Raw genomic sequence first — 21,386 nt, forward strand, 5'->3', positions numbered from 1 at the left:
TGGCTGTTTCATGAGGCAGGAAAGAGAAGCCCAAATCATGACAGGTAAAAGCGTTAGGGACATTACGTGAATAGGTGTCGATTCCCGCTTACCGTTTACCTGGTGATGATGATGATGATGATGAGAAGGAGGAAGAAAAGGGGAAGCAGGCGAAGAGAAATAAGCCTAAAAATAAAAGGAAAGATAAAACAAAAAGTGCGACATAAAAGTTAAGTATTCCATCTTGATATTCAGAAGGCAGAAGAAGAAAAGGAGAAGGAAAGGGGAAAGGAGGAAGAGAATGCAAGTCTTACAGTACAGGATAAAAATGAAGTCTCGCAATAATATTCGTCGCGTTTTCCTTTTAGCCACAGACACACGTATTCAGACACACGCCACGCTGCACCTTCCTCGCTCTGTTCACTCACTATCCCTCCTTCCCCCTCTCCTTCTCTCTCTCTTCTCGCCGAGAATAGGAAGCATTGAAGGTATGTGTGCCAGTGTTAATCCAAGTGTTACGAAGGGTCACTGAGTTTGTGTTGTTTTGTTACATACAGTATTGTAGTTATGGGGACAAAAATAAGAGTGATAATGGTAGTAGTAGTAGTAGTAGTAGTAGTAGTAGTAGTAGTAGTAGCCATAATAAGTATTGTTGTAGTAGCAGAAGTAAGAACAGTAAAAACAAGTATTCTCTCTCTCTCTCTCTCTCTCTCTCTCTCTCTCTCTCTCTCTCTCTCTCTCGCACACAAACAATCCTATTCATTTCATCACTAACAAGTTTATCTTATTTATTAATCTTTTTTTCACCTTCCCGTCACTGATTACTCACCTTACTGAATGACGTTGCCGAGGTAAAGGCCAGGCGTGGGGACTTTCATTTGCCTCACTTTTTTATGCTCTGGCGGTACATGTGGGAGGCATTAACCGGCGGAGGGGTGCAGGAAGGGAATGGATGGATAGCGGGAAGGTTCGTGCTACATATAAAAGGGGGGGGGGTATGTGTGTGGGTAGTGTGTGCAGGTATGGGTGTAGGTGTGGAGGTTCTGAAAATGCAGAGGTACAGAGGGAAGGAAGCTTTGATGTAAAATTGAATGATTAATTGAGTAAATGAATGCATGAATGAATAGGAAGAATTATATGATTGTTGTATAAAAGTAAGGTGATATCTTTATTTTAATAGTGAATGATTGCTATAAGGATGGTGAAACTAATAACGGCAATTATAGTGATGGTAATGATGATGGCGGTAGTGGCTTTCAATTGTGTGTTTTTCTAATTATTCAAATGGTAGTTTAACAAGGATGATGCACCACTAAAACGTTTCGGTGACAGATCTCAAATACAATTCAACATGCTAGTTTTCAAGATTCAAAGGAAGTGTTCTCAAGCTTCCAATGGCAGGTGAACCAGCATCCTTCATGAAGCTCCAAGTCATAACCTGTCACACTCTTTAAAAATTAGTCCTATAAGATAGTCTATACGTACTTGATAACATGACACTGGCTGCAAAAGACGCTCTTCGTGACACATATGTAAGTCTTCTCTTTGGGGTTTCATAACACTTTGGCCTTCACATGATACCGTAAACACACTTACCACAATTTCGATTTACATATTCAGAGCCCAAATTAACAATGCAATTATGACCCAGTATATATTCACTCATGAAATTGCCTAAACTAAATGAACGTGTAATTGAAAGACATTCTTTTTTTAATTTTCGAAATTCACTACCATATGTATGACAACGCTGATTCACGAATGCCCTATGGAGAAACGTATCAATGAACTTGGCAAACTAACCTATGAATGAACATACATAATAAAAAAGCACACACGCACACACACACACACACACACACACACACACACACACACACACACACACACACACACACACACACAGCATAATTAAATCCCGGAACATTCTCAAGAGGGGAACACCTTGAAAAAAACACCTTTAAATTGTATCCCATTTGTGGTCATTCTTGAAAACCTGTAATTACATTCCTTTCTCTCTCTCTCTCTCTCTCTCTCTCTCTCTCTCTCTCTCTCTCTCTCTCTCTCTCTCTCTCTCTCTCTCTCTCTCTCTCTCTCTCTCTCTCTCTCTCTCTCTCTGTGTGTGTGTGTGTGTGTGTGTGTGTGTGTGTGTGTGTGTGTGTGTGTGTGTGTGTGTGTGTGTGTGTGTGTGTGTGTGGAAGAAAAATTAAGTGAGAAGAAAGTTATGGACGAAAAGACGAAAGAATGCTGAGAGAGAGAGAGAGAGAGAGAGAGAGAGAGAGAGAGAGAGAGAGAGAGAGAGAGAGAGAGACAGAGAGAGAGAGAGAAATGGTGTTCGCTCTAAGAGGGATGAAAAGGGTTTAAGGAAGTGAGAAAGACTTGGAAAGAGAATTATCTTTATTATTATTATTATTATCATTATTATTATTATTATTATTATTATTATTATTATTATTATTATTATTATTATTATTATTACTATTACTATCATTATTATTATTATTATCATTATTATCATTATTATTATTATTATTATTATTATTATTATTATTATTATTATTATCATTATTATTATTATCATTAGTAGTAGTAGTAGTAGTAGTAGTAGTAGTAGTAGTAGTATCATCATCATCATCATAATTGTGTGCAAGAAATATATAAGAGACTTCAAGAAAATCATCCAACTTTTTTCCTCCTCCTCCTCCTCCTCCTCCTCATTCAATTTCTTTCCTTTCTTCACCGCTATTTCTTGTTTCTGAAATGGATTCCTTTCCTTGCCACAATATTGATTAGTGCAGGTGACGAGAGAGAGAGAGAGAGAGAGAGAGAGAGAGAGAGGGTGGGGGGAGGAGTGAGGGGGAACGCATTAGCCACCCAAATATGCATAACCCTATTTCACTCATGTCTTGATAAGTAATTGAGCACCGCACACACACACACACACACACACACACACACACACATACCTTCATAATCACAGTTAAGGCACCTCCTCCTCTTCCTCCTAACTTAACCTAACCTAAAATAACCTAATCACCCAAACTAGACCATGACACGTTCTCGGTTCACCTCTAATGCAGTGACCTCATTTGGCAAACAAACTGACAGGAAGAGGAGAAAGAGGAGGGAGACGAGACGGAGGAAGAGGATGATGGATGGATGAATGGACAGAAAGGCGGTAAATGGATCAGATTCTTAAGTCCACACCCTGAGTAGCCCGGAGAACCATTAATATTACCGGTCGTTTTTTTCATTGAGTGGATGAGGAAATGGGGATTAGTGAATTAGGGTGAATATGAATGCTAGTGTCATCTCTGCACAACGTTTGCCCTCTCATCACGACTATTTTTTCAGGTCTACAGATGCTTCTCCTTTTAGTAATACAGAAATCGTGTTTATCTGTCACTACAATCGTAAAAAAAATAAAATAAAATCCTTGAGAATTAGTGTCAGCTTAACTAGACTCTTTTGAAAGTAGTGGAGGTGCGGCACAGAAATGTTTCAGGCCTTTGGTGGTGGAATGCAGTTATTACTCAACCACCGATACTTCCACTTCCTGCGACTTACTGCTGTGATTAAAATTTTAGTTTGATTAGACGATCCCTGTTTGTGTGTGTATGGTGGGACGGGTAGGTACGTGTGTGTATGGTAGTGGTAGCAGTAGTAGTAGTAGTAGTAGTAGTAGTAGTAGTAGTAGTAGTAGTAGTAGTAGTAGTAGTAGTAGTAGTAGTTGTTGTTGTTGTTGTTGTTGTTGTTGTTGTTGTTGTTGTTGTTGTTGTTGTTGTAGTAGTAGTAGTAGTAGTAGTAGTAGTAGTAGTAGTAGTAGTAGTAGTAGTTGTTGTTGTTGTTGTAGTAGTAGTAGTAGTTGTTGTTGTTGTAGTAGTAGTAAAAGTAGCAGCAGTAGTAGTAGCAGTAGTTGTTGTTGTTGTAGTAGTAGTAAAAGTAGCAGCAGTAGTAGTAGTAGTAGTAGCAGTAATAGTAGTAGTAATAGTTTTTTTTTTTTTTACGGTAAGGCCTATAGCGCCTGTAGGCACACTTGAAGAGTGTATGGGAAGCGCTGTTCAGCTTCCGCCCATTAGTGGCGCAGGCAATTTTATTTATAGTGGTACCCATATTAGGGCCCATATCACCGCCCAAGCTCATCTTGAGTGTAACCACCTAGAACCTGGGTATCATGATGATATGTAGGTAACTTTAAACCACTCGACAAATGGCAAAGTGTTTAAGGCTGTACGTGGTGGGATTCGAACCTACGCGTGGACGTCTGCCCGATCCCACGCTCACCACCTTATCCACTATGTAGTTCTCTCTTCCTTTACGTAACATGTTGACATCTACCTGTTAGCTTCCGCCATATTCGTTATTAATATTCTGCTCCCCCATCAACCTTTTTTTTTTTTCTTTTTCTTTCTTTTTTTTTGTACATGAGCTATTCGTGTGTTGAAGAGATTCCCTATCCTGCTCTCCCCTTTCCTCCCCTTTTCTCTCCTACTTGCTTTGCCTTAACACTTTTCTTTCTCTACAGCTCAATCAACACTTCGCTCTTTACTCTTGTCCAGCTTTTTTTTATCACCTATTCCATTTTATTTCCCCATCTTTCCGAAAAAAAAAATATATATATGAGAACGGGAAGAACGAGAAACAATACAACCTTTTCTAACATCTTTTTTATTACTGGATTTTCCGTCTTATATTTTTTTCCCATTTTCTATCACTATTATACTTTTATCCACAATCCATCCCTCCTAGAATGTCAACACCTCGGGTCCTCATGCCTCTGGTGGTGGTAATGGTGGTGATGGTGGTGGTTGTGGTGGTGACGGAGGGAGCCACGGTACCCATAAGGCTGACAGTGGCCCTGCATAGCGGCGTCAACACCACGATAACTTTCGCCACGGAGGAGGAGGCGCTGCACGAGATGGGGATAACTAGGGAGATGATGGAGGGCGCTCTGGCACACGCTGACGCCACTGGTTTGGTAAGTCATGAGTCATAGGAACCAATTAACCCCTTCAATACTGAGACACATTTTACCTTGAGATTCGTGTACGAGTAGACCATTTTATTGGTATTAGGAAGGATCTGTGGAGGTCAGAAGATTAATGGCTAGAATCTTCATTATTCTTATCCCCGACATAAGTTTCTGAAGCTGTGTAAAATCACCAAACAGTAAGCAGAATGAATATGGAAACGAATCATGGTACTCCAGGGGTTAATAAGTAAAGAAATAAATTTATCAAAAGTTAGATTATAAAAGAAAAGTCCATAAATATATAGTATTATTAATAGGCATATTATGTCAAATTACATTAGAAAATTTCATACTTAAACTTCTATTGTTTCTCGCCAATAATGTCTGTATCACTGCACGTATACCACATCAGCATAGACACCACAACGTACCAGCTACGTATTAATCTATGTATAGCACCAGTATAATCAGCTTCCCTCGTTAGATTCACCAATGAGCCTTCTCTCCATCTGTGCTTCACCTTGTCTCCCTCTGATCTCCCTCTCCCTCTCTCTCTCTGCCAGGTAAGAGAAGTGGTGGTAGGAGGGCAGCACATCCCCCTGCATCTCAACACGACCGCCTCCTACTTCAACATGCTTGCTCTCAGGACCGTGGATGGCAAGGACTGGCTCTTCTCCCCAGACAATTACACTAACGCCTCTATTCATGACTTCGACGGTAAGTGTTGTTGGTGATGCTGGTGATGGTGGTGGTGATAGTGGTGGTGGTGATGAGTGATAAATAAGACGGATAGTTTCATAGTAGTAGTAGTAATAATAGTTTTGATGATGATGTGAGAGGCAATACTTGTTGATGGTGGTGACTGTGATGATGACGAAGGAGTATCGGCTGCTTGATGTTACTTATTTATTTATTTATTTATCTTATTTCATTTTCCTTCTTTTCTTTTTTAATAAGTGATGTACGATATGTTTTGTAGTGATAGTGACGTTGTTGGGAGCGATTTGGTGATGATGGAGGAAACACTTGTTAGTGGTGATGGTGACGAAAGAAAGTGAAAAGCAACAGAAATATTTCCAACTACAATGACAACGTTTATGTTCATTTCAGTGACGATGATGATGAAGGTATAACACGCACTGGCAATGATGATGATAATGATGATGATATTGATGATATAATAAACGTAATTATATGATAGTGCATCCAGTCATATTCCTAAAAACACTGCGGCCATTAGCACCTTTCATTATCATATACAAGTCATCCCTTCCTCCCTTCCTCTCTTCCTCCCACGTACCTTCCCCCTAGACACACGGTGCACTCAACACCAATCACCAATACTACCACTACTGCAATCACATCACCCACGCCTCTCGTTAACACTCAAAGGTACCGTATCTGATGAACCCATGTAAAAGTAGAATATTATAAAGAGTAACTACCTATACTGAGAGAACGTGATCCCCTTTGATAATCTCGCTTTTCACACGGTAATGAGGAACATCAGCGTATGACATCAGTGCATTAAACGTCCGATGGAGAGTGGTAAAAAATTTTATAAACACTCGCATGCCCGGAAGAATAAAGGCTGCTCAATAATGCAGTGTCTATCGGGTTTAATTAGGCATATGACAACAACAACATGCCCGTAACTCAGGTGATGTGAGAAATATTAGGGAGGTCTGTGTCTGAATTCCTGATCGTGTGTGTGTGTGTGTGTGTGTGTGTGTGTGTGTGTGTGTTTCACTGTTTGATCTGTTTGATCTGCTGCAGTCTCTGACGAGACAGCCAGACGTTACCCTACGGAACGAGCTCAGAGCTCATTATTTCCGATCTTCGGATAGGCCTGAGACCAGGCACACACCACACACCGGGACAACAAGGTCACAACTCCTCGATTTACATCCCGTACCTACTCACTGCTAGGTGAACAGGGACTACACGTGAAAGGACACACACCCAAATATCTCCACCCGGCCGGGGAATCGAACTCCGGTCCTCTGGCTTGTGAAACCAGCGCTCTAACCACTGAGCTACCGTGTGTGTGTGTGTGTGTGTGTGTGTGTGTGTGTGTGTGTGTGTGTGTGTGTGTGTGAGTGTGTGTGTGTGTGTGTTAGTTTGTGCCGCGTGTGATTTGATGGTTGATGATATTTTTGTTGTGTTTTCATGTTCTTGTTTAACTTGAAATTAGGATCATTACTAAATTGAAACCGTATTAACTATTACTGCTGCTACTATTACTACTATTACTACTAATACTACCATTACTCCTCCTCCTCCTCCTCCTCCTCCTCCTCCTGCTGCTTCTGCTGCTGCTACTACTACTACTACTACTACTACTACTACTACTACTACTACCATCACCACCGCTACATCACATGCCCCTCCCCACAGGTGATCCCAGCCTGGTACCCCTGGAGGTATCCTTGTCGTGGACTGTGCCCTTAGCCCTGCCACGCACCACGCCCCTGGACATCGAACTCGCTTCTGGTCTCACACACGCCTCAATCAGACTTGGGGACCGCCTGGTGTGTGTGTGTGTGTGTGTGTGTGTGTGTGTGTGTGTGTGTGTGTGTGTGTGTGTGTGTGTGTGTGTGTGTAAGAGAGGCGTAAAAATATTATTGTTTCATTAGTAGTAATAGTAGTAGTAATAATAGTCATTGTAGTAGTAGTAGTAGCAGTAACAGCGGTAGTCGTAGCGATGGTGATATTGGTGGTGTGAATATACGATGATTACCTGCAGTATAATAATGAAGATATAGATGACATGTTAATATTAATGCTAATTCTCTCTCTCTCTCTCTCTCTCTCTCTCTCTCTCTCTCTCTCTCTCTCTCTCTCTCTCTCTCTCTCTCAGGTACTTTCTTTACAAAATGGAAAACGGAGAAACAACGTTACCAAAACATCAAAATCATCTTCCCAAACTACAACCTCTCCTACAATAACATCCTCCTCCTCCTCCTCCTCCTCCTCCTCCTTCAAACCAACATCGACCCTTGGCTTATTGGTGACGTTGCCGCCTTTCTCGGGATGTCACCTTCGCGTTGTCAACCCCCACACTGGCCGCGTCACTCTGGCCCGCTATTTCAACACCCAAGACCACCTTTTCGACATGGAGCTGAGCCGGGTTCTCGCCAGCCTGAAGGAGGGACGGCTGGCGCTCCTTGCCTCCTACGTGAGTGAAGTGAAAGGTGCAGGGGGAGAAAGGAAGAAGGCTTGAAGGATTGGTCTTAACTTTTAATATGTTGTTATAGTGATTGTGTGAGAGGTGTTATTTGATTTGAGTAATAATATTTCTCTCTCTCTCTCTCTCTCTCTCTCTCTCTCTCTCTCAGCATGATGTCTCAGGACGCCTTGGAAACGACGCCCGTGACGCCCTTCACGCTCTAGGGTCATGGGCGGCTCCGCATCTCGGGTTTAAGGACGCGTGGGCGTGGGCGTGGGTGGTGGGCGGCTCCACGCTCGCAGAGGCCTTAGTGACCAACGCGCAGGGCATCCTCACTCAATCCAACCCCCTCACCCTCCACCTCAGCCTCCCGCAGCCCTCCCCGTCAGGTTAGTCATCCTTCGTCAGGAGGGAATTTGTCTCGTAAATTAGTGGTGTGGGGTAATTATCTGTAAAATTTATTTATCAGGTGAGTTTACTACCATCTCTCTCTCTCTCTCTCTCTCTCTCTCTCTCTCTCTCTCTCTCTCTCTCTCTCTCTCTCTCTCTCTCTCTCTCTCTCTCTCTCTCTCTCTCATCTGAAAAAATGCACCATCTAATCTAGACTGAGAGACGCAGGAAATAGTAAAGGAATAGGATAAAATAAAGAAGAAAAGACAGAAAAGAAAGAATAACGAATAAAAACCCAAAAGAAAAAATCCACTAAGACCAAAACAACTTACCCTTAAAAAAATATAAAAGATTGATAAACACGACACTACCTAATCTAAACTGAGAGACGCTGGATATAGTAAAGTGGTGGGAGGGAGATACAGGAGGAGGAGGAGGAGGAGGAGGAGGAAGAAGAAGAAGAAGAAGAGGAGCAAGAGGATTTAGACAAGGGAGCCTCACATCACCCATTCACGTCAAGGCGCGGACCAACCTGCCGTGGGTGTTCTCCAAGTCGGTATCTTTATTATACAGATATTATCATTATTTTTTGTTTTGTTTTTTTGCATATTGATTTATCAGAGATTTTTCCGAGAGCCGCCTCGTCTTTCAGGTGTGTGTGGGGACTGAGGGAGGCCGGGGAGCAGGTGTCTTGTTTGGGGCACAGCGAGAGAGAGAGAGAGAGAGAGAGAGAGACGGACAAATAGATAAATAGACAGACAAACCGATACAAAATAAAGTAGACAGTTAGACAGACAGACAGATAGACAGAATGACCAACAGACATAGGGAAAATGTAAACAAAAGATTGAATTAATGGTGTATCTTTATAATGTATTGCGTATTTTGACCTTTTATACAACTACCTAAATAAACTTTAATTTTATTCACATCTTATATACGCATGTATGTATGCATATATGTAGTTATGTATGTGTGTATGTATGTATGTATAATCTATTTGTTTATCGATTTTTTTCAATTTAAATATCAAAATCATTATCTCTCTCTCTCTCTCTCTCTCTCTCTCTCTCTCTCTCTCTCTCTCTCTCTCTCTCTCTCTCTCTCTCTCTCTCTCTCTCTCTCTCTCTCTCTCTCTCTCTCTCTCTCTCTCTCTCTCTCTCTCTCTCTCTCTCTCTCTCTCTTCTCTCTCTCTCTCTCTCTCCTCTCTCCTTCAGAGAGATTCTGCAACACGTGGCCCTCTGGTGACCTGTGGGAGAAGCGACGAACCCTCTGTGACCTCCACGACGGTTTCAGTGACCTGTGCTCGTGTGACCTTCCTTATCCAGTACCGTCTGAGGTCACTACCACCACCACCACTACCAAGCCGGTCAGTGAGGGACATCGGGTCGTGTCGGGTCAAACTTGTAAAGGATTGCACTTTTAACCACGTGTATAAGATAGTACTATCACACACACACACACACACACACACACACACACACACACACACACACACACACACACACACACACACACACACACACACACACACACACACACACGCGCGCGTATTTAAACACACAGAGAGAGAGAGAGAGAGAGAGAAACACATTGCAACATATGGGATGAACATTACGATGCATTACATTCAGGAAATTATTTTGATGCAACATGAAACGATTGAATCCTAATCATATCACACTCCCATTATAATTTGTGTGTGTGTGTGTGTGTGTGTGTGTGTGTGTGTGTGTGTGTGTGTGTGTGTCTTCATGCAGGCGTGGTGGCGGGGACGCGTGGCGGTGGTGGTGGTGGCAGCTGACAGGCCTCAGTATCTGTATAGGTTAGTGTCTGCTTATCTCTTGCATATTACCCCAATGAAATAAATAGCTAAATAATGATGATATTAGTAATGTAAATATAATAATGAAATAAATTAATTGAAATAAAGTCAATGTTTTTCATACAAATCTACATTTTCTTTATCATCGTATATCCCCCTTTTTGTGGACGTGTCTCTTCCTGACTGATATGGTAGCCACAGGAATCTTTCTTCTCTCCCATCCTTTATTTTCCGTCAGACAGTTACGGCAGGTACGGGAATCTTTCTCCTCTCCCATTCTTTATTCTCCTCCTTCAGACTGTTACGGCAGCTCTTGGGGCAACCCGGCATGACCCCTGACCTAGTGTTGGTGAGCGTGGACGGGGACAACGAAGGCGCGCAGGCCAGCGCGGGCGTGGCTGAGGTGTTGGGGCTAAGGCACTTAACACATCGCAGCGAGCAGGGTACCGCCTACCACGTCTCCCCAAGGATCTCCAGGTAGGCGCCGCACTCACGTTACCTGGGTTGTTTATGCGGCTCCTCTGGGTACTGGCTCAGGTGACTACTTGACTTTCACCACCACACCAGTAAACAGGGATTGGAATACTAACACCGCTTCAATAACTGTTGTTGCTTGCTCACCTGCTTCACATGCGAGTACATAACACTAGCTTGAATACTAACACCACTCGAATAACTGGTGTTGCTTGCTCACCCGCTGCACGTACATACAACACCACTTTGAATACTAACACCACTTCAATAACTGGCGTTGCTTGTTCACCTGCTGCACGGAGGTAACAAGCGCACCTTCCCAGTATCAATATGGCAGAATGTCTTCACCAGAACTAGTCTATATAGTACTTCAATATATCCACAATGGCGTTCACGCTCAAATCCATTCCTGACACAAACACACACACACACACACACACACACACACACACACACACACACACACACACACACACACACACACACATACACGAATATACCTGAGAGGATTTCCTCGTAATATCCATCTGTGTGTGTTTTATGTCTGCTCGTTTCGTTATCAATGAATTTCAATAAAGTATTGGGAAATGGTGGAGTTTAGATTTGAAAAAAAAAATCTATCAAATATTTGTGCAGATCCTGGTGTCCATGTTGTTTCGGGATTTTTGACTTCGTGTTCTTTTTTTATCATCATTATTATTTCATATATTTATTTATTATTTTTTAAGGTTCGAGAGATGATCCTTGTCATAAGTCTACGGACAGAGTTTGCCGTTTTCATGTGCAAGCATGTCTTTGTTAATATTTGTTGTATTAAATAGTATTACAACTATATCTAACTATATCCATCACTGAGGGTTTTTTTAACAAGACAGAAAAATTTCTCCTTGTCATACTCAATAATATGTGTGTTGGCGCGCCCCTCACCAAAACCTGAAATACTGCTCCGTTCCCTGAATGATTCATGAATATCACCCGGCCCGCAAGTTTTAAATATCGTGCTGGTCTCACCTCAGCAAAGCTTTTTTTTTTTTTTGGGGGGTGGTAAATGAAATTAAATATTTCGTATGTAATTTACGTCATTAGCGACACATTTTATTTCTTTATTGATTTATTTATTATCATTTTTCTTTTTTTTTTTTTTTTTTACTTAACCTGGCTTAACGTTTTAGGACAATCTTCTGTCACTAGCTTTGTGGTAAGACAGGGGAGGGAAACAAGGCCTTTAATCTCTGTTCGTCTCGTGTGAGGGTCTTGAGCGTGTAGGTACGCTCCTCAGCAATATCTGGAGTGCTTCCGCGTCGCCTGGCTGAGAGAATCAAGGTCACGCGGTCCATTCGCCCGCCACGCTCAGGACCGACATCCGTCACGTCGAGAATGGCGACGCAATTAATTTTATGCTGAAGCAATCCATTATTGACAATAATGGAACATATGAAAGGCTGAAACAAAGCCTCTCTCCTCGACCTCTCTATCAAACTGGTGGCCGACAAACACGTCCATGCAGCAAAGTGTTTAGACAGCCGCTCGCCGCATAGGTAGCCAACAACACTTTACTCTGAACACAGTCGGTCACAGTATTACGCGCTTGTTTTTGTTTTGGTCACGAGTGGCGCTGCTGCCAGGTGTGATGACAGGCAAAAACACATGCATCACCACCGCGCCGGAGTTATTGCTACTGAACAAGGTGTATGTACCGTGGGAACTGTGATGTGTGGCGACTATTCATACCTTCAATTTGACCAAACTACGTCGACATGAGTAAAAATGTTATATTTTCCATAGTGATTACAATACAGTACAGTAAGAATAGATACTTATTATCAGATCCTATTGAGCTCATTACTTCACCTTACTACCCTCCTTCCCCTAACCCTCGCAGGAGTCTGAGGTTCGCGCTGTTCAAGGCCCTGGAGACCTTCCCCCTCGAGAACAAGTTTATCATCCTCGAGGACGACCTTGTGCTGGCTCCTGACTTCCACTCGTACGTGTCAATCAAGGCAGGCTTAGCTTGTTTGGTTTGTCTTCCTTGTTCCTCCTCCTCCTCCTCCTTCTGTTTGCTTGTGACCTTTTGCTGATCTTATCGTTAATAGTATATAGTAGTAGTAATAATAATTGTACAATCACCACTACCACCACCACCATCTTTTCCACTTTTCCTCTACCTTCTCCTTATTTTGTTCTACACCTCTTAACCCAACTCCTTTCTTCGACTTAATATTGCAAAAGACTCCCACGTATTTTCATCTCCTTATACTCTCTCCTCCACCGCCAGTCATTTTTCCCTCGGTCAACAACATCCCGCTCCTCTTCCCCTCTCCCTTCTCTTCCCTAGGTACATGCAGCAGACATCGGCACTACTAGAGACCCCGGAGGAGGCTGTGTACGCCGTGTCCGCCTTCTCCCACCTGGCCGCCCCGCACACTGCCCACGACGCCACCCGCCTGCAGAGAGCCACTACCTTCCCCTCCTGCGGGTGGATGACAACGCGCTCTTTCCTGGAGGAGACGCTGCCGAAGTGGCCCGATGCACATGTGGTATTTTTTTCTTCTTCCTCCTCTTTTTCTTACGATTCATTTATAGATTTCCGCTCGCCTCAGTTTAGCGAATGGTGTTTTTTAGTCTTTCTGATGTGTAAGGCAATATATTTAATTTGCACCCACGTACGTCATTAGCGTAGCAGTTCTATGTAACCTATCCTTACATTCAGCCGCAACCTTTCCTAAATCATTTTCTATTAAACGAAAATAATGATCATGAGGGTAATGATGAAGATATCACCATGAGGTGCATTGTTACCAGAAAAATAAGACATATAGTAATATTGTAATACTACCAACACACATTCTCTCTCTCTCTCTCTCACATCAGCCATGCACTTATATCCTCCCTTCACTCGTCTCCCCGTCTCACTACCTCCTGTCCAAGCCCCCATCACTCACCTCAAGCCCCCAAACTCCCTCAGCACCTGCCTTTAGACTCAGGTAGCTCCTTTCACCACTCTCATAAACACGTGACCAACACACGCCCGGCAGACACCTGAGAGATGGTGGGAGAGAGGAAGAGGGATCAGCTGACTCTAAGGGTTTGTTTACTCCATTGCTCACATTGTCTCGACAGTCCAATTTGTATTACTTGAGAGGGAAGTGGAGCTCTACAATAGTGCCTCTCGCTCCTCCTTCTCCTGTTCTTTCCGCTCCTTCATCTTATACAGTAGTGTTCTCCTTCTTTTTGTTTTTGTTTTTGTTTTTCGCCTTCGTCATCTCTTCCATCTGTAGTCTTTCTCCATTTCTGTCGATTTCATGTTCTGTATTGTTTTGCTTTCTGTCGCAGCTTGTTCTTATTTTTTTTGTGTGCTTGTGTAATATTTTTTTTTTATCACACGATTCTCTCTCTCTCTCTCTCTCTCTCTCTCTCTCTGTGTGTGTGTGTGTGTGTGTGTGTGTGTGTGTAATTCACCACGGTCGTCTGCTGGTCATCCAGCCAGTCTTCCCCATTACGGAGCGAGCTCAGAGCTCATAGACCGATCTTCAGGTAAGACTGAGACCACAACACACTCCATACACCGGGAAAGCGAGGCCACAACCCCTCGAGTTACATCCCGTACCTATTTACTGCTAGGTGAACAGGGGCTACACAATAAGAGGCTTGCCCATTTGCCTCGCCGCGCCGGGACTCGAACCTGGCCCTCTCGATTGTGAGTCGAGCGTGCTAACCACTACACTACGCGGTGGGAGCTGACGTGTGTGTGTGTGTGTGTCATTCACTTATTCTCTTTCAGTTCCCATTTGTATCCTATCCACTTTGCCTTTTCTCCATTCCCCTCTATCCCTTTCACTTTCACGTCTTGGTCAAGTCCTTTTCCTTCATCCCTCTTTATCCCTCCCACCTTCCATGTCAGGAGATCAAGATCGTCTCCACACAGGGCACAGACTGGGATTACTGGATGGGGACGGAGGTGGTGCGTGGTGGGAAGGAGTTGATACTACCGGAGGTGCCTCGTACAACCCATGGCGGTACCCTCGGTTCTCATACGGATGGCGCCATGGCACGCTGGTTCAAAGAGCGCCCTCTCACTTCCCTGCCGCACACCACACTGAACCTGACGGCGTGAGTGAATGGCTTGCCCTCAGATGCGCTTTGCCCTTACCACGTCTGTTTTCAAAGGGCACAAATGATTTGCTAGGTTTTCAAAAACATTTCGTTTGTTTATAATAATTTTTTTTTTTTTTATCTTTCACCAGATCTATTATAGAAACACCTGTAAAAGCCCGTGCCACTCACTAGAGGCTTATGAAAGTAACTAATGTGCGGCACAGGAGTGTATCAATGTGCTCTTGTGTGTAATTGTTTGTGGTGATAGTCGTTATTCCTTCATAAGAAATCTCGTTTTACATGATAGTAACTCTAAGGGTATTAATACTCATTCATGTTTATTGCTCATTCATGTCCATCACTCTCTCACAGTGTTAGCCGTAAGGTGTTTGAGGATCAAGTGTTACAGGAGCTGTCCATGGCACAACCTTTCATCAGCACTCATTTAAAAGCCCCAGACTCTTCTGCTCATGGTCATCTCAGCATTCCCCTCCACCAGGTAAGTGTCTTACTGGAAGTAATAGTGATAGGTAGCTAAGGAACACAAGGCATTACAATGTTATCAGTAGTACAGTAACAGATTGTCCCCAGTATTTATTTTAGTAGCTTTGCTTTACATTAAATGTAATGCACCTGTTGTGTAAGGCAGTGCTTCTCTCTGGTGGCCTTGGTGTGCAGGATGGGTCGGTATGGCTGGTGCGGGTGAGGATGCAGCATGCCGAGGACAGTCCTGCCTTCAGAATCATGGCAAAGGTTAGATGCATTCTTTATATTTCTTCTACTCTTAATTATTTTTTTATATGTCATATTTTTATCTAGTATTTCTTGTCTGGCATATGTGGACAGGCTCTATCTAACAAAAGAACAAAACATTTATGCAGGCCCTCAAAGTGTGGCATGATGATGCTCGTAACCACCACTTTGGCCTGTGGAGGATCCCCTACCACAACGTTATGCTGTTGGTGGTGGGTGTGCCCTTCTCTAGGTACAGGTGAGTACTACTGCCTATAGGCTGCAGGTAACAGGTGGCACAGCATTATCTATCTGCATATCAGGCTGGTAATTCCACATTGAGGTGGCCCAGATAAAGCACCATATATACTCACAAACAGATCATTCACACTTTAAGCCCCATCAGCTCCCCAGTGGAAGTGTACTCTCTTAGACCACTATACCACATCCAACAAAGCCTCACGAGACAGGAAAAATAAATAGTGTAGGTGAATACTAATCATTTGTCTCCCCTACAGCAACCGTGTGAAGGGCAAGGGCCGGATTGTGCAGGCAACACCAGCTGGCATGGCCTTCCTGTTAGATGAAGGAGACAGTTTGGAGGGAGTCACCTTACGGCCACACTACCCACTTGAATTCATGCAGATACTGGGATTTCACTGATGAAATAAAAACTAGGTATGTAATACATCATGTTTTACTGTTAATTTCAATCAAATAATTGTTTGGCAAAAATCAAACAAATATGACTGCACACCAAAGGACTAGAAACAAGATAAGCAGAAATCTTTCTTTTAATGAATGCAGTGAATATCTCTCCATACTCATGCACAAGATGGAAAGCCAAAGATGAGAAAAGAAAACTGCTTCATTCAGAAGTAGATAAGCCATCTACTGAAACCAAATGATGCACCCATTCATCTACACAGCATTCAAACTCACTTTCCCTTCAACCTAACATATCTTACAATTTTTCTTGGATTCTTAGCATGGACAATGGAAATTTTCAGCCCACTCACTTGGCACATGGGAAGGTAGATAACTTTCCAGTTAAAACCTCTCTATGCTAAATGCTCTCTATGCTTGAATGTTTTTATTTGTGTTGGTCTGAACACAGCACATGAACATTAATCACTGCCTTCTAACAGCTGCTCTTGACACTCTTCAGTGTTACAACAAAGCGACTGCTTTACAGTGGCACCCAAAAGGAAGGCTGCATCACTAGGATGTTCCTGAAGTGTTGCATAAATCAGTGCAGCACGGGAGGCTGGTTCACCTGCACACTTAAAGGCACGAGCAAGAATAGCTGCCAGGAGAAGCTGTGTCTGGGCTGGTCGAGAAATGAAGGTCTGTGCAGCAGCCATCACCAAATCAGCATGAACTGATGGAGAGAAAGCCAGAGATGATATGCGCTGGAGAATATCTGGGGCAGAGTCCAGGTAGGGAGCCAGTGTGCCCAAAACATAGAGGACAAGAGAAGGAGCTGCTTCTTGAACATGTTCCTGTGACAGAGCTCTTACAATAGCATCTGTCAAGTCTTGTGGTAGCTCAAGCTCATTCTGCGGCACAGATGGTGCTTTTGGCTCAGGTTTAAACTCTTCAGTGTGAATTGATAATTGTGAGAGTGACTCTTCCAAAGTTGTATGATTTTGGACTTCCACATTTCCTAGAGAGGAAGACTTGGATAAAGCAGGATTTGGAGAACTTTCATTTATATTTTTCTCAACTGATGGTAATGACAGGACAACATTCATGAGACACTCCAGAGCAGCAATCACCACCCTCTCAGCAGGAGCATCAAGAAGTGTTACTAGCATGGACAGACACATGTTATGGGCTGCATGGCTGACCTTGGCCAGTAGTCCCATGCAGCTCACAGCACTTCGAAAACTTTGATAGTCACTGCAGAAAGGCTTCACTTCCTCCATGAGACAGCACACATTGTTCTCAGTACTGATGAGTGGGAGAACTTTGAGCTTCTGTGTTTTGAGATAGCCAGGATCTTTCGCCCGCACAAGGAAGTACTTATAATGGGGACCAAACACTTACATATGTCACCCAAAGTACTAAGAAAGTCTAGTAATAAGTAAGATGTTTCAGACACATTTCGGCTGAGAATTTTACACACTGAAGGTTGTATCATCTCCAACATGTCCTTCTTGAGGTGTGGGTGATCCTGAGTCCAATGGAGGAAGAGTTTCACCACAGCAACAAGCACTGCAGGAGCCCTCGACAGCAGTAACTCATCCAGTGCATTCAGCAGGAGAATCAGCTCCTCCTCTGACTTTGGGGAATATCTTAAGGATAGGAAATGATAAATTGCAATTGATAATGAACATATATAACTGGTTAGGCATATATATTATTAATTTCTTCCTTAATACTGCATGTTTTTTCTTTGTTGTACATTAAAAACCCATACTAGAGTTATTAAAATAAAAAACATCTGGACTTTACTTCTGGTTGTATCAATAAAAATTAGCTATATGAAAGACCAAAAACCTCCAGAAACCAAAATTTTTTTCCATAGATGTCTTTTGCCACCAAAACCAACAAAAGTAAGTAGAAACTAATGTTTCATTGCATCACAAAACTATTTATATTTAGATTAATTAAATAATATATCTAACTCCATGAATCTGGAATCAATGTGTTTGAATTAATATAGCAGATGGCTTTTCACATATGTGGTATATGAAGTATTGTGTCCCAAACACCTATCACAAAAGCCATTTGCTCAAACCACAAACACATCTTAAATCCTTATCTGCTCCCTCAACTTAGAATAGCATAATTCATATAAACCAACCTGAGCAAGATGGTCAGCACATAAACAGCATTGCACTCAGAAAACTGCATGATCCTGCTCAATAGATAGTGGGCTATGTTCTTATTGACCACAATGCCACCTTCTGTCTGTAATATGTGATCCAGGGCCAGGATGCAGTTGGTGATGACAATGGGGTCAGAGTCACGCAGTCCATCATAAAGGGCATCAGTCAGCCCACACTCTAGAATCGCCTCTGGAGCATGGTCAAAGAGCTTCACACACCCTAGTGCCCCACACCGCCGCACCTGCAGAAAGCCAATATTCACACTAAGTGAATGTAACCAAAAATATGCATGGATAAACTTAATTTTACTACTTCATACAATGTTTCTGGCTATCTCTTCTTATCTGTAACTGTCAGTGTCTTCAATATAAATGAATCCATTGCTTGCACAACTCTAATAATCCTCACGACTGCAATAGGGTAGGATATTTCAGAAAATAAATCTTCATGATAAACAACTCCATCACTCTCCCTATATCATGAACCTTTTTTAGTTACATGGTTATGAATGAATAGTTATTATGGTCAGCTGGATATCATGTATACCATTGCTGCTTGATCACTGAGTGCAGATGTCAAAACCCGCACAGCACTTTCTTCTATCCCAGGCAGAGCTGCTAAGGCTGAGATGCTGGCACTGCGAACGGTTGGGTTAGCGTCACTGGCATCTCTCAGGAGCAGATTGGCAGTCAAGAGGGCCAAATCATTATTACTATGGCATCTGCAATAAAAAATTAGTAATATTTCTTTTACTAATCATAGTCATAGCAAATATTTAATTTCTCAAGCCAAGAGTTGCTAGTGGCCATTTCTATGGAGTTTGGATTCTTAAATGCCTAAATGTTTGGTTTGCACATCTTAACTTAAACTTGAATAAACAAATACAGTAGTTCTTATGAAAGTCGTCTCCTTTAAATACTGAAAACATTCCAAACTAGAATAATAGGTACTTACTTGTCAGCAATGTGGCAACAAGTCAGCTTTTTGCAGAGAGTGTCGTGAGATGCCAGCAGCTCCACCACATCACTAGTAGGCAGGTCTGCACCCCATATCATCTGTAGTGGAAGTGCAGTATGCAGGCACTTACTTACATCTTTGCAGACTAATTCAACTTAAACTTATAGGATTTGAATTTATCATTTCTTAATGTATGCAGTTTCCCATTTTTAAGCGTTACTTTCCCACCAGTTACCAAAATTTATTGAGAAAATGGGAAAGGGCTACAAAAACTGGAAATACTTGGAAATATTGTATATAGTGACAGGACAGTAAAGGCAAAAAAGTATCAATTTGGGCCATAACTTCAAGATATACCATACTAGGTCACAGATTCAGATGGATAGAGAAATGTCAATTTGTGGAACGATCTCTCTTCAAACCTTGTTTCTGTGATAATATTGATACATTTGAACATGTACTTAAAGCTCATTGGGGAGACATATTGTTTGATTTTGTTGATTAGGCTTACCAGTCACCACGAAGTATGCATTGCTGCTTAATTATGTACTTCCAGTTATTTAATCAATTTAGTAAATCAACCCTGGAATATTTTTCAATTATGCTGGCACATCAGCAGAGTGTGGCTTCCCACTTCCTTTTGCTATCCGAATGGGGGCGGGAGGTCCACCAGGTAAGAATGCCATGTAAGAATCCCTTTATTTCATAAACCATGATTCTGCTAATATTTTGGAATCACACTGCCATACTACAAAAATAGGGACATGATTTTTTGCATAACTTATTGGATTCTTGTTAGTCTGTGGAACTTAACCCCACATCTAAACTAGACCTCTTACTTACCACAACCTAATAAAGGAAGAGCATCTGCAAGACTGTCTGTTGAATAAACACTTCTTAATACAAGACACTACAATTTTCTCAGCAGAAAGCAAATACTCACCTTAGAGAGAAGCTGTTTCTTTTCTGGACTTGTTGGAATCATTGTTATTAATGTGCTATTTCAGAGGCTTCGCTGTGACAGGTAAATGATAAGGAGTTATTTAGCCGTTTTAAGTTCACGAAAATACACGCTACATCAATATTGACCTCACTATCTGCACCATTTCTGATGGTGAATGGCATTCTCAGACCAGCATATCATCGCTCCTTAAGTTCATAACTCATAATGCATTTCCCATTCAACTTGTGAACTGTCAGGTTGTTGTTATTACAGGTCACGAAGACGTATGGATCCTTATGAACCCTAGGTAGTCTTGACAGGCGTGGTAGCTGGGGTCTTCTTCAAGAAGGTACAGGTAAGGCGAAGGACAGTAGGTTGCCGGGAGAGGTGGACGCCTGAGGCCGCCAGGAGGGTGGGAAACTGTCAAGTGTCAGAAACAAGTCCAAATAACAACACTGGCAGTGTTTACTGTTTAGTGTTTACGTTCTACTTTAAGAGCGGTGGTGCCACATGTAGCGCTGGGGATCGCTGGATGCAGTGGCTTAAATTCCAAGAAACGGATCATAAATTAAGGATATTCATATTTCACTCAGCTATAGTATCTACATTCTTTCTTCTTTTTCATTTATTCCTCATTGTTTTTTTTTTCTAATTGACTAATATTCCAGTAAAAGTGGCACCCCTGTAGTGATGGGAGAGACGTCAGAGAAATTTACTTATTTTTTGTCTGTATACCTGAAATTTTCTAAGCAATTACAGAGCAATATAAACATAAGTGATGATTTAATAACTGATCTTTGCTGGAGTTTATTTCTATGCGTACCTACGTTTTCTATGAGCCTATACCAAAGCCTCGAGGGTATAGACTACATTTTTTTTTTTTTTTTTTTTTAACTTGTGGCCAGAAAGTGAAAATGGACGAAATCTAGTTAGCTAGGTTATGTGCTAATGGTCCTCATAAAGGTGGGTTCACACGTTTCAATTTGCGACTGAAATTGCAAGTAAGTAGTTTGCGA

General features: G+C 42.2%; 2 protein-coding genes across 3 annotated transcripts; one reads left to right on the forward strand and one right to left on the reverse strand.

The window, feature by feature from the left end:
• Window positions 1-361: 361 nt before the first annotated feature.
• LOC123516120 (protein O-linked-mannose beta-1,2-N-acetylglucosaminyltransferase 1-like) lies at window positions 362-18,856 on the forward strand. Of its 2 annotated transcripts, none has more exons than XM_045275225.1 (17): window positions 362-467; window positions 4,729-4,957; window positions 5,515-5,668; window positions 7,349-7,482; window positions 7,812-8,129; window positions 8,290-8,509; window positions 9,728-9,879; window positions 10,271-10,335; window positions 10,633-10,812; window positions 12,692-12,793; window positions 13,145-13,346; window positions 14,735-14,919; window positions 15,277-15,403; window positions 15,583-15,657; window positions 15,786-15,895; window positions 16,155-16,314; window positions 17,801-18,856. In XM_045275225.1, the coding sequence occupies exons 2-16, from the start codon at window positions 4,730-4,732 to the stop codon at window positions 16,297-16,299; spliced, it is 2,397 nt and encodes a 798-aa protein (XP_045131160.1). In that variant the 5' UTR covers window positions 362-467; window position 4,729; the 3' UTR covers window positions 16,300-16,314; window positions 17,801-18,856. The 2 variants fall into 2 exon arrangements, with proteins under 2 accessions (XP_045131160.1, XP_045131161.1); XM_045275226.1 differs by having other exon boundaries at window positions 18,571-18,856.
• LOC123516121 (AP-4 complex subunit beta-1-like) lies at window positions 16,318-21,254 on the reverse strand. The gene is given in 6 exon segments (XM_045275227.1): window positions 16,318-17,683; window positions 17,686-17,933; window positions 18,446-18,711; window positions 19,017-19,191; window positions 19,425-19,525; window positions 20,371-21,254. Coding segments are annotated over 6 exon segments (1,752 nt in total). The 5' UTR covers window positions 20,413-21,254; the 3' UTR covers window positions 16,318-16,763.
• Window positions 21,255-21,386: the final 132 nt, after the last annotated feature.

Source organism: Portunus trituberculatus, chromosome 40 (genome assembly GCF_017591435.1).
Source record: "Portunus trituberculatus isolate SZX2019 chromosome 40, ASM1759143v1, whole genome shotgun sequence".
Classification (NCBI taxonomy): Eukaryota; Metazoa; Arthropoda; class Malacostraca; order Decapoda; family Portunidae; genus Portunus; species Portunus trituberculatus.